We start from the raw sequence: 13,989 nt of genomic DNA, 5'->3' as shown, positions 1-13,989 counted from the left end.
CCAGAGACTGAGTACAGCAAGCCTGGATTTCCCAATACGTTCTCAGCTCATAAGGGCCAAGTAACGACAGAGCTGCTTTAGTCCATGTTTCAGACTCACCAGTTTTGCTCTTCAGGCAGAGGAGAACAAGGCCTATGTCTCCCAAAGCTCTACCATCTCTTTTTATACCTAACGCTGTTACCTGACTCACCGTTAATGATTCCCCAGCTAAGAGCTGCTGGTATATATTGGCTGACTTTTCTCCTTTCTTTTGGTTCACCTGGTGACCTTGTGAAAGGAGGAAGTTTACCCCAAGCATAATTTGTTTCAAAAAACTGAGATAAATATGGAATGTCACAAAAAAAAAGAAAAAGAAAAAGGAAATCACTGAAATGATTTGATCTCATCTGACCTTTATCAAAGTTTTACCAGTTAAAAAGATGCTTTCCGGCTTCCCTGGTGGCACAGTGGTTGAGAATCTGCCTGCCAATGCAGGGGACATGGGTTCGAGCCCTAGTCTGGGAAGATCCCACATGCCGCGGAGCAACTAGGCCCGTGAGCCACAACTACTGAGCCTGCACGTCTGAAGCCTGTGCTCCGCAACAAGAGAGGCCGCGATAGTGAGAGGCCTGCGCACCACAATGAAGAGTGGCCCCCGCTTGCCGCAACTGCAGAAAGCCCTCGCACAGAAACGAAGACCCAACACAGCCAAAAATTAATTAATTAATTAATTAATTTAAAAAAATAAAAAAAAGATGCTTTCAAGTCCAGAAGAAATATAGGAAAGGTGCATCAATTCCTAACCTCGTTTTTCCTCCCTATGGCTTAAATCAAGTGGGACTGAGCCCAGGGTAACCTTCTACATCACTGCAGGGCCTTATCAGGGTTTTTTCTTATCATCTGCAATAAATACAATAATTTTTACAGATGCATCTTCTGCCGGAAGATAACAACTGGAAGGAGGGAACAAAGAGAACATTAAATTCCTCAAAGCAGCTCTTATGGGGAATCCCAGGGCCAGCATGGGTGTACCTGCGTGCAGATTCCTGACATCAGGTGCCTTGCCTAGATGAGAAGATGGAGAGGTGTCCCCAGGTCCTCATCCAGGTAGTCACTGGAAGATGTTACATAGAGCTCACTGATAAAGGATTGAGGAAACTTGGCCATCAATCCCTTAAGAGCTGTGTCTACCTCCATGTTCTCCATCTTTTTCTGACATTTCTGGGACCCTGCTGGGACACACAGATCTGGTATCCCTTGCCCTCTCCTCAACCTTTCCTCTCCCCACTCTGCAGTCATTCTCCAACTTTCCTCGCCTCTCACCACTACCTCAGCTAGGACACAGTGACAGGAAACAATGCAATGACTATCTAAGGATGTCGCCTGTATACACCAAAGTATCCCAGCATCTTGGTTGGGAACTGGGGCTCCAAGATGCCAACACAGTCAGATAAAATGTTGAAAAATTCAAAGTATGTATTTGACATCACATAAGTCAATATGAGACATCGTTTGATTCCGTTTTTTTTTTTTTTTTACTGAATTTATGTAAGGTATTTTATTTGTCCTTATATTTAATCTCTACATTCTGAATTTAGTACATCTACCTATGGCTAAAAATAATCTACAGTCCCTATTTTGTAAATAATAAGGTTAAACATTACTAAGAAATGTCATTTGTAAGATGTTTGTGGCCCCCCTAGTTTTCAGGTAAACACCTTTTTCAACACTTCTGAAGTTATTCTAGTGCCGTATGACAATTTGACAATGCAGGTGAATCCGAACAAGTTCTTTCCAGCACAAAGAGGGATTTCCAACGTTCAGACTTGAAATGCAGTCTTTTTTAAAAAAAGATTAAAATTATCTTTTTAAATTTCAACAGATGGGTTCTATGACATTAGAACGTTACAATAATTACTGGCACCATTAACGTGGATGATTAGCATACTGAAGCCTACTGAAAGAACATTATCAAGCCATCTGATTTATAAATGTTATGTTGAACATAGTCATAGTTAGGGAAATTTTACCAGGAGAAACTCCTATAGCTGATCTTTTGCTGAACCAATACTCTACATGCTGGGTGACATTTCACTCTAGGACTCCTGAACGAGGCAGAACATGAACATCAATTAACTAGTCACTGGCTATAACTGAACATTTGCCCTGGAGAAGGAACTGAGATCCAGAAAAGACTCCCCTCTTTGCTCTTGTCTTATCAGTATACCTGGTGAGGTGTTTAGGTGAGGGTGTTTAGGTGAGGGTGACAGCAGTGACCTGGAAGAGACCCAAGTGAATTCATTTACAGTGGTCAGCAAAGACTGACTGTGCAGCCCCCAATTTAGTCCTCAAAGATCCAAGTGGCCTTTGGCTGGCAAGCCAGGGATAAGAAGATATGACCAATACCTACTCCCTAAAAGGGCATATTTTGGATCACTTCAGGCTCACATGGAACAACTGCACAAGTTAATCATGTACTAGGCCACAAAGAAAATCTCAATAGTTTTAGGGTAGTATCACAGAGGCTATGATCTGAACACATGCTGCAATAAAAACAGGATTTTTTAAAGCAAGGGGGGAAAAGTCCTGTATATCTGGAAACTAAATAACCTCTGAGTTAAAAATGAAATCAAATGGGAAATTATAAAAATATTTATAACTGAGTACAAGGAAAATGCTACATGTCAAAATTTATAGGAACATAGCTAAAGCAGTACCTAGTGGGAAATGCATAGCTTTAAATAAATTTACCAAGATATAAGAAATGTGGAAAATAAGTCATCTAAGCTAAAACTCAAGAAAATAGACAAAAGAGCAACAGAGCATATCCAAAGTGGTTTTTTTTTTAAATTCTGAACTCTACTGAAACAGATTTTTTTCCTAGATTCATAAAGCATAAAATTCACATCCACATGGTTGGAGGTAGCTGTGCAGTCAGATTGTAAAATGACGTTATATTAGTGTGTTCTACTCCTTTCTCTTACCGCTCCCATTAAGTCTTCTAAACAGAAAAAATTAAAGTGAGTAGAAAAATGGATTTGGTCAAGCAGCCTCTCACATAAAAGCTCTAGGGAAAATGTCTGGGTTCAATTAGCAGCTTCTGTCCAAAACTGAGGATTCTCTGGTTCAACTTTCAGCAAAAGCCTTTTAAAGAGAGCCCTGAACTTGCCTGGAGCTGCCAGATTAACATGTCTTGTATATATTTTGTTTCCAGCTAGGACGAACCCTGAGGAGCCCTTTCATGAAATTTGTAGCACATGCAGTTTCTTTTACAATCTTCTTGGGATTGTTAGTTGTGAACGCATCAGATCGCTTCGAAGGTGTTAAAACCCTGCCCAATGAAACCTTCACAGACTACCCAAAACAGATCTTCAGAGTGAAAACTACACAATTCTCCTGGACAGAAATGCTCATCATGAAGTGGGTCTTGGGTAAGCAAGTCACTCTTTTAATGTCTCCTCCCCTAATTATAATAGGACATTATTAAACCCTGACTTCAGAAGCTCTTCCTCTCCTCTTGAATGCACTCTTGGCAGACAAAATGGTGAGGAGATGACCAGCAAGGAAGCCAAAGTCAACTTCTGTATGTGCTGGTGTAAAAGATGCACAGACCTGTAATATAAATCCCAATTTTGAAAGGAGGTGTTTGGGGGAGATTCGTTTTGTACCTTTCCTTATGTGTGTATTGAAAGTGACTGTAAAGTGTGGGGGGGGGGACATATGGTTTTGCTCATTTAAATACAGTCTACTAGAAGCCTTAGGAAATCAAGTTCTGCCTCTGAAAAAAAGTATAAGATTGCATAGCTTCAAAGATATTTTTTGCTACCACTGAATACTGATACATAGTAGAATAGTAATAATACAAATCCAAAAAGTTAGGGGAGTAACATGTTCTCATTATTTGTGTTAGTGAACGTAATGAAGCTGTGGAATTCCTCTTTGTGGTGCTATTTTGTGCTGCCAAGGTCTGCCACTGGAATTGCCAAGGAAATCCTTCCAAATTGCCTCACTGACTAGTCAAGAAAGGCTATCTCTCTTTTGCCTAACTCACAAGAACTATTACTAGTAGAAACAAGCAAGATAAGATAAAACTGGCAATGGCTAAAATGGTACATAGCCAACTGTGTTGCAGATTTTTCTAAAACTGCAAAATTTATTGGTAAAAAAATCAGATTTGGTAGGAAACAATGAAAACCTGCAAAAACTATAATCAGTGATATTGTAAATAACCAAAACTTGATCAACAAATTATAAGATTTACATCAAAAGGATTTGAATTTGATGGGAATGTTTTGAGTAAAACAAAACTGAAAATAAAAAAGGCAAAAAATGTATGCAGTATCAAGATTTTATCAATTAATTAAACTGTCCTAATGGTATTCACCCCCAATTGCTTTTCTTAACAAAAATTCAATATTGGTGTAATATTCATTATGTTTATGTTCACAAACATTGAGTCAAAACGTATTCAGGGTCAAAGTGTCTGTACTTTTTCAATCAACAAATTCACAAAAGAACAAATACCTGAAAAGACAGCCCAGTACATGCCCTGTGCTAATTAAATGATATTGCCTAAGAGAGCCACAAGAGTTGAACCATTGGAGAATATCCCATAGATCCCCAAACTGAGAACAACTGGGAGTATGGTCTCTAAGCTTGATCTCTCAATAGGCAGAAGGTAATGAGGAGAAGAATGGTTTGACTCAAAGGGCAGAGACAGGAAAGCACACCATGCTTCCCAGGAGCTTTTAATCAACCGGCAAGTCTGTAGCCAAAGGTTCACTTTGGAGAGTCACTGGTACTCAAGTTGGAAAGGAACATTAAAGCCTGCTGCAGAGTAAGTTCTGTGGCTTCACTTTCACAGTTGAGTCTATCCCAATTCTCCCTAGTATACCGGTCCCACCTCCAATTTAACTAAATTAAGCACTTTAACACTAGGCACTTTACAATGGACTGAATGTTTATATCCCCCAAAATTCATATGTTAAGACCCTAGTTCCAAAGTCATGGTATTAGAAGTGGGGCCTCTGGGAGGTGCTTAGGTCATGAGGGTGGAGCCCTCATGAATAGGATTAGTGCCCTTTAAAAGATATCCCAGAGAGCTCTCTCACCCTCTCTGTGCCATGTGAGGACACAACAAGCAGTCTGCAACCTGAAAGAGGTCTCACACCAGAACCCAAACATGCTGGCACCCTGATCTTAGACTTATAGCCTTCAGAACTGTGAGAAACAAATTTCTGTTGTGTATAAACCACTCAATCTGTGTGACTTTGTTATAGCAACTTAAACTAAGACACAGTTAAAAAAAAAACAAAACGCACATGTTGGGTTTATGGATAAAACAAAGTATTTATGGCACCAATCACTCACCCATCCCATTTCCCCACCTGGGCTGCAAGTGGAAGACAGGTGAGTCCAAGCATACTCCCCATTCAGTGGGTGCTACCATATGTTAACCATGGTACTCCTACTGAGCCATGACTTCTTCCTGCATCCTCATATTTCTCTTCCTGGGTGTCAGAGCATTATCCCAACAAGAGGGAAGCATCTCTAGCTACAGAGGTCCCAGCTTTTGTAGTCTGGTCCCAGCTTCTACCCATCAAAGCAAAGCTGAGTTTTCAAGACCATTACATAAGAAGTATTGTAAAGGGGAAGACTTATTTTTCATTGACCTACTTCCTGTCACATTTTAGACAGAAGAAAGATTCTAACTACTTTTTCTTACTAGATTATATTTTTCAAACTTTTATCATGAATAATTTTAAGAACTGCAAATTTCGAGAGAAGATTATACTGAACCCTTTGTACCAATCACTCATCTTCAACAATTAGCAAATCAAAGCTAATTTTTGTTTCATCCTACTTCCCTTCTCTCAACCCTGTAGAATTTTGAATCCAATCCCAGGTATCATAAAATTTCATCTACAAACATTTTTGTGTGTATCCTAAAAGATAATTTTCCTTTTACTTTTTTCTAATCTTTCTGTGCTGCAAGTTCACTGACATTTTTTCTCCATTATCTGTGACTTTAATCCCCAACCACTGAATTTTTCATTTCAAATATTATATTTTTCAACCCTTTAAGTTCCACTTGGTTCTCTTTTATATCTTTCATTTCCTTCCTCGTGATGTTTGTATTTTCCTTTAAATCCTTGAACATAATGTACATATTTATAGTAAGAACTGTTATAAAGTCCTTAACTCCTAATTTCATCATCTCTATCATTTCTGGGTTACTGACTAAACTTTCTCCTGACATGGATCATATTCTCCTACATCTTGGTGTGTTAGGAATTTTTGATTGAATGATGGGCACATTACATGTTATATTGGTGAGCATCTAGATTTTGTTGTCTTCCTTTAAAGAGTTTTTTTGCTTTATTCTGACAGGCTGTTAAATTCTTACAGATGAGTTTGGTCCTTTTCAAACTTTCTTAGAGTGGACCTGGAAAAGCTTTACCATAAGGATTGATTATCCTTGTACTATAGAGGCACACATCTGGGTCTCTACTAAATGCCCAGGGTAATCAACAAAGATTCTCAACTGTGGATGGTCAGAGCTCAAACATCTTTCCACTCTGGGTGAGCTCTAGAAACTGTTCAGCTTGCAGCTCTCTGGCTGTTGTTTGTGGAGTTTTACTCTATGCATTCATGACTTAGCATTCAGGGAACATTCAAAAGGACACCTATGTAAATTTCTGGACTATTTTTGTTTGTGTTTGGTTTTGGGTTTTGGTTCTGTATAGTACCTTTCTCTCTGGAACTCTGCCATATAACATCTAATCACTTCAGCCTTCCTGAACTCTAATCTCTGTGTATTCAACTCATTGGGACTGCCTTCTGTGCTTCTGGAATCCCTCTCCATACCCTGCAGACTGAAATGTGCTTCCAGAAAAAAATAAAAGACAGGGCTATCATGTGGCTTACCTTGCTTGTTTCTCTTAAGGATCACAGTGCTCTGCTATTTCCAACGTCTGAAAATAGTTTCTTTTTTTTTCCAGTTTACTGCTCCATCATGACTGGTAATAGAAATCAGGATTCTTTTTCTAAAACAGAACTACAAACATAAAAGAAAATTAATAATTTCTTTTCAAATACCCAGTCAGTATTCAAGTTTCTTTGACTGAGAAGACAAGTTAAATAAATATCTGCCTACCTTGCTTTCTCTCTTCCTTCAGGTCTCTGTTCACATTTTACCTTATCAGAGTAGTTGAGCAGGTAAGAGCAAGCTCTCTTACCTCCCTCTTCTGATAAGGTGAAATGTAAAAAGAGACCTAAAGGAAAAGAGAAAGCAAGCTTTGCAGACATCTGGGTGAAAAGCATTCCAGAAAGACAGATCAGTATGTGTTAAAGGCCTGCATTCAGGAGCAAGCTGGACAAGTTTGAGGAACAGCAAAGAAATTAGTGTGGCTGCAGCAGAATAAGTAAGGGGGAGATGGCAGAGATGAGGTCACAGGATAGGCAGAGTCAATCATGCAAGGCATTGGAGGCCATGGTACAGAGTTTAGATTTTACTCTGAGTATGACTGGAAACAACTGGACAGTTCTGAGCGCAGAAGTGACATCCTACGACCTCATTTTCTAATGGATCACTGGCTGCTGTGTAGAGAACAGATGATTCTGGGACAAGAGCAGAAGCAGGGAGACCAGTTAGGAGGCCACTGTAGTAATTCAGACAGGAAATAGCTGATTTTGAGGAGGTAGTAGATGGTTATTATATTTTGGAGGTAAAATCAATAATATTTACTACTGGATTGCCTGTGGGGTGTGAAAGAAAGAGAGCAGTCAAGGAAAATTCCAAGTTTTTTAGCTCAAGTAATGGTATAATAGAGAGTTCCTCTAAGGCAGGAAAGACCAGGGGAGGAGCAGTTTGGAGAGAGAGTAGATATGGAAATCAAGAGTTCGGTTTGAGATTATCTATTAGATCTCCAAGTGGAAACGTCAAGTAGCAACTGGATACAGATACTGAAGGTCAGAGAGGCTGGGGCTGGAAACATAAATTTGGGAATGTCAGTCTACTTAAAGTAAATTATATGCAATACCTCAACTGTGAATGTGGACATATGACCCGAGGACCAAGCCCTCGGGCACAGCAATATTTCAAGGATGGGAAAATGAGAAGCATCTTACCCAGCAAAGGAGACTGAGAAAAGAGAGTGGTGTCCCAGAAGCCAACCAAAGTCACTGTGTCAAGACCCAGGCAGTGATCACTTATGTCGAGTGTTGCTGATAGATCAAGTAACATGCGGCCTGAGACTTGACCACTGAATTTGGATGCAAAGTTCCTGAGTAGCAAGAGGGGACGGGATCCAGCAGGCAAGCAGAGGACTTGCCCTTAGCAGGAGTGTGGACACTTCATCTACTCTAACAGGAGGAAGGTGGAGTTGAGGGCACAGAGCAGGTAGCTTGGTAAATGCAGTGCTGAGTACAACGTGCAAGTTTTCTGATAGTGTTGTTTCTATTTTCTCAATTTTTTTCTCCATAAATATTCTGTAGTTATTAAGCATTGTATTATGTACCAGGCACTGTGCCAGATACTGGGGAAGCAGCTATAAAATAAGACTAATATTATCTTGTCTCTATTTTCTGGAGCTCTTTAATTACAAAATACTGCTAATAATAATAACAACTTTTAAGAGAAAGACACTGAGCACTGTGTTCACTGTGTTCTTTGTGCTGGCACACCCTAAGGTCCACAACCTGATACACTCTGCTCAGACACGGAGAGCCTTGAAATGGTATCAGGCCCTTACTGAAGGAGTCCTCATATGCTACTCCTGAGCACTGCCGGGAAGGCCTTGGAGCAGCCAGAAACACAACACAGTTCTCTTCCCCCATGACTCATGAATATAGTCCTTTGGACAGACTGGCTATACAAACCATGACTCCCTTGCCACCAGGAGCAGCCCTAGAGCTAAACAGGACTTCAGGACCCTAACAAGTTCAAACTGATCTCCCAGTGATGGAGAGAGAGGTTGACCACTAAGAGATGAAGGGCCTTGTCCAGGTGTCCTTGCTTCTGTCCTTCCCACCCTGTGCCTCAGTAGATGCTCAGCATAGAAGCTAGAGATCCATTTAAAATGTAATCAGGTTTTGTCACTCTTTGCCTCAAAACTCTTCAGTGATATCACATTCTCCCTCAGCATGACAGCCAATGTCACTATAAAGGCCTACAAAGCCCTCCACCTCTCTACCCCACCTCTATGCCCTCATCTCCCATCACCTCCCACCTCATTCACTCTCTTTCAGCCCCACTGGCTTCCTTGCTTCAAACTGTTTCTGCCTCAGAAACTTAGCTTAGGCTGTCCCCTCTGCCTAAGAGTTCTTCCCACGGGCAGCACCATGGCTCACTCCCTCACTTGCTCAGGTCTATGTTCAAAAGTCTCCTTCTACCAATCACAAGCACTGAAATTGAAACTGTGATTCAAAATCTTCCAACAAACAAAAGTCCAGGACCAGATGGCTTCACAGGCGAATTCTATCAAACATTTAGAGAAGCGCTAACACCTATCCTTCGCAAACTCTTCCAAAATATAGCAGAGGGAGGAACACTCCCAAACTCATTCTATGAGGCCACCATCACCCTGATACCAAAACCAGACAAAGATGTCACAAAGAAAGAAAACTACAGGCCAATATCACTGATGAACCAAGATGCAAAAATCCTCAACAAAATACTAGCAAACGAATACAACAGCACATTAAAAGGATCACACACCACGATCAAGTGGGGTTTATCCCAGGAAAGCAAGGATTCTTCAATACATGCAAACCAATCAATGTGATACACCATATTAACAAATTGAAGGATAAAAACCATATGATCATCTCAACAGATGCAGAAAAAGCTTTTGACAAAATTCAACACACATTTATGATAAAAACCCTCCAGAAAGTAGGCATGGAGGGAACTTACCTCAACATAATAAAGGCCATATATGACAAACCCACAGCCAACATCGTTCTCAATGGTGAAAAACTGAAACCATTTCCACTAAGATCAGGAACAAGACAAGGTTGCCCACTCTCACCACTATTATTCAACATAGTTCTGGAAGTTTTAGCCACAGCAATCAGAGAAGAAAAAGAAATAAAAGGAATCCAAATTGGAAAAGAAGAAGTAAAACGGTCACTGTCTGCAGACGGCATGATACTATACATAGAGAATCCTAAAGACGCCACCAGAAAACTACAAGAGCTAATAAATGAATTTGGTAAAGTAGCAGGATACAAAATTAATGTACAGAAATCTCTTGCATTCCTATACACTATTGACAATAAATCTGAAAGAGAAATTAAGGAAACACTCCCATTTACCATTGCAACAAAAAGAATAAAATACCTAGGAATAAACCTACCTAAGGAGACAAAAGACCTGCATGCAGAAAACTATAAGACACTGATGAAAGAAATTATAGATGATACAAACAGATGGAGAGATATACCATGTTCTTGGATTGGAAGAATCAACATTGTGAAAATGACTCTACCACCCAAAGCAGTCTACAGATTCAATGCAATCCCTATCAAACTACCAATGGTATTCTTCACAGAACTAGAATAAAAAATTTCACAATTTGTATGGAAACACAAAAGACCCCGAATAGCCAAAGCAATCTTGAGAAAGAAAAATGGAGCTGCAGGAATCAGGCGCCCTGATTTCAGACTATATTACAAAGCTACAGTAATCAAGACAGTATGGTACTGGCACAAAAACAGAAATATAGATCAATGGAACAGTACAGAAGGTCCAGAAATAAACCCACGCACATATGGACACCTTATTTCTGATAAAGGAGGCAAGAATATACAATGGAGAAAAGACAGCCTCTTCAATAAGTGGTGCTGGGAAAACTGGACAGCTACATGTAAAAGAATGAAATTAGAACACTCCTTAACACCATACACAAAAATAATCTCAAAATGAATTAAAGACCTAAATGTAAGGCCAGACACTATCAAACTCTTAGAGGAAAACATAGGCAGAACACTCTATGACATAAATCACAGCAAGATCCTTTTTGACCCACCTCCTAGAGAAGTGAAAATAAAAACAAAAATAAACAAATGGGACCTAATGAAACTTAAAAACTTTTGCACAGCAAAGGAAACCATAAACAAGATGAAAAGACAACCCTCAGAATGGGAGAAAATATTTGCAAATGAAGCAACTGACAAAGCATTAATTTCCAAATTATACAAGCAGCTCATGTAGCTCAATATCAAAAAAACAAACAACCCAATCCAAAAATGGGCAAAAGACCTAAATAGACATTTCTCCAAAGAAGATATACAGATTGCCAACAAACACATGAAAGGATGCTCAACATCACTAATCATTAGAGAAATGCAAATCAAAACTACAATGAGGTATCACCTCATTGTCAGAATGGCCATCATCAAAAAATCTACAAATAATAAATGCTGGAGAGGGTGTGGAGAAAAGGGAACCCTCTTGCACTGTTGGTGGAAAAGTAAATTGATACAGCCACTATGGAGAACAGTATGGAAGTTCCTTACAAAACTAAAAATAGAACTACCATACGACCCAGCAATCCCACTACTGGGCATATACCCTGAGAAAACCATAATTCAAAAAGAGTCATGCACCACAGGCTTCCCTGGTGGCACAGTGGTTAAGAATCCACCTGCCAATGCAGGGGACACGGGTTTGAGCCCTGGTCCGGGAAGATCCCAAATGCCACGGAGCAACTAAGCCCGTGCGCCACAACTACTGAGCCCATGTGCCACAACTACTGAAGCCTGTGCACCTAGAGCCCGTGCTCCTCAACAAGAGAAGCCACCATAATGAGAAGCCCACGTACTGCAACGAAGAGAGGCCCCCGTTCACCGCAACTAGAGAAAGCCGATGCGCAGCAACAAAGACCCAACATAGCCAATAAAAAATAAATTTTTTTTTTTAATTAAAAAAAAAGAGTCATGTACCACAATGTTCACTGCAGCACTATTTACAATAGCCAGGACATGGAAGCAACCTAAGTGTCCATCGACAGAGGAATGGATAAAGAAGATGTGGCACGTATACACAATGGAATATTACTCAGCCATAAAAAGAAACAAAATTGAGTTATTTGCAGTGAGGTGGATGGACCTAGAGTCTGTCATACAGAATGAAGTAAGTCAGAAAGAGAAAAACAAATACTGCATGCTAACACATATATATGAAATCTAAAAAAATTTGGTTCTGAAGAACCTAGGGGCAGGACAGGAATAAAGATGCAGTCATAGAGAATGGACCTGAGGACACAGGGAGGGGGAAAGGTAAGCTGGGACGAAGTAAGAGAGTGGCATAGACATATATACACTACCAAATGTAAAACAGATAGCTAGTGGGAAGCAGCCGCATAGCACAGGGAGATCACCTCCATGCTTTGTGACCACCTAGAGGGGTGGGATAGGGAGGGTGGGAGGGAGACACAAGAGGGAGGGGATATGGGGATATATGTATATGTATAGCTGATTCACTTTGTTATACAGCAGAAACTAACACAACATTATAAAGCAATTATACTCCAATAAAGATGTTAAAAAATAAATTAATTAATTTTAAAAAAGAAGAAACTGAGAATGGAAAAAAGTGTCCTTCTCAAAGTGAAGACCTTTTTTAACCAACCTGTTTAAAATTGCAAGTTTGTCCACCCTCACTGCCCTCCTACTCTCCCTTCTCTTTTTCTTCCTAACAGTTAACATCTCTGACAATAAATACTACACGCTTTCCTTTGTTTCCAGCCTGTCTCAATTAATGCTAATATTTCTCTAATCATACAAATTGTTGTTTCATCTTCTGTTACCTCTTGCTCCATGTAGGTATCTGGTTTTCCCAAGGCCCTCTCTCAATGGCCACATAGTGTGACAATACTCTATTACTTCCCCAAACCCCTACTGGATATGTAGGTTGTTCCTCTTCTGCTGTACAATTCTGTGGAAGGGTCAAACCCAAACAGAAATATATTCTTCCTGAACTCCAGATGCTTTACTTGATTACTAGCAGAATTTTGAGAAACTTCTAGATTGTAAATGCAGGAGATTTAAAGCAGGGGCAGAGGAGGTGGAAGCCACAAGGAGCCTAAGACTACATGCAAAGGTAGAAGAAAAACCAGGACACAGTATCAAGGAAGCCACGAGGCATTTCCCCAGTGGCACAGTGGTTAAGACTCCGTGCTCCCAATGCAGGGGACCTGGGTTGGATCCCTGGTCAGGGAACTGGATCCCACATGCATGCCGCAACTAAGAGTTCGTGTGCCACAACCAAGGAGCCAATGAGCCACAACTAAGGAGACTGCCTGCCACAACTAAGGAGTACACGTGCTGCAACTAAGGAGCAGATGAGCCACAACGAAGACCTGGTGCAAACAAATAAATTTTTTTAAATAAATAAATTAATTAATTTTTTAAAAACTTTAAAAAAAAAAAAAAAGTAAGCCAAGAGAAGAGCATGACTGAGGAAGGAGGGGTGAATTTGCTAGCAGACGTGTGTGTTCTCTAGAGCTATAAGACAACTTGCTTTGGGGAGGACCAAATGAACCAGAGATCACAGATCCTTCTGCCTGGAGAATCTCCAACATCAGTTCATACCACAGGAATATATCTTTCTTGCCTGTATCATGAGCAGCCACTCTGGGGTAGAGGAAAGAGCTTATAATACAGCTTGTGACTTGGAGAGTGTGTCTATACAGACGCTCACCAGAGGACTGGGACAACATTAGTGGTTCGCACAAAGCCATGGAGCTTGGAGGGCAGGAAGCCTCTTCACCACGCGTGTCATTTCTCCATCTAGGAAGAGAATTATGTCTTGAAGACTCTCTCAACCCAACTCTTACAGAGAACCTGGCAGCGTTTTCTTAAACAGATGCCCCAGTTGAAAGCTCAATTGATGGAGTGAGATGTAAATGCCTAGCACAGTAGGAAAATACACTTAGAGGGAGAGAAGGAAAGAGATTGGGACTGGTTATCGAGAAGGAAAGAGATTGGGACTGGTTATCAAGAAGC

At 40.3% G+C, this 13,989-nt stretch overlaps 1 protein-coding gene across 5 annotated transcripts in view; it reads left to right on the top strand.

Annotated features, from left to right (window-relative positions):
* The window catches only part of TRPC7 (transient receptor potential cation channel subfamily C member 7), a 122,190-nt gene that overhangs the window by 67,478 nt on the left and 40,723 nt on the right, over window positions 1–13,989 (top strand). For all 5 annotated transcript variants that reach the window (XM_061188214.1, XM_061188219.1, XM_061188218.1 and 2 more), the window contains one exon: window positions 3,194–3,410. In XM_061188214.1, the coding sequence (XP_061044197.1) occupies window positions 3,194–3,410 (217 nt within the window). The remainder of the gene's footprint in view (window positions 1–3,193; window positions 3,411–13,989) is intronic.

The sequence above is a fragment of the Eubalaena glacialis genome, chromosome 4, assembly GCF_028564815.1.
Source record: "Eubalaena glacialis isolate mEubGla1 chromosome 4, mEubGla1.1.hap2.+ XY, whole genome shotgun sequence".
In the NCBI taxonomy this organism is placed as follows: domain Eukaryota; kingdom Metazoa; phylum Chordata; class Mammalia; order Artiodactyla; family Balaenidae; genus Eubalaena; species Eubalaena glacialis.
Note: the sequence above shows the minus strand (reverse complement) of the source record. Positions and strands in the feature narration are given on the sequence as shown.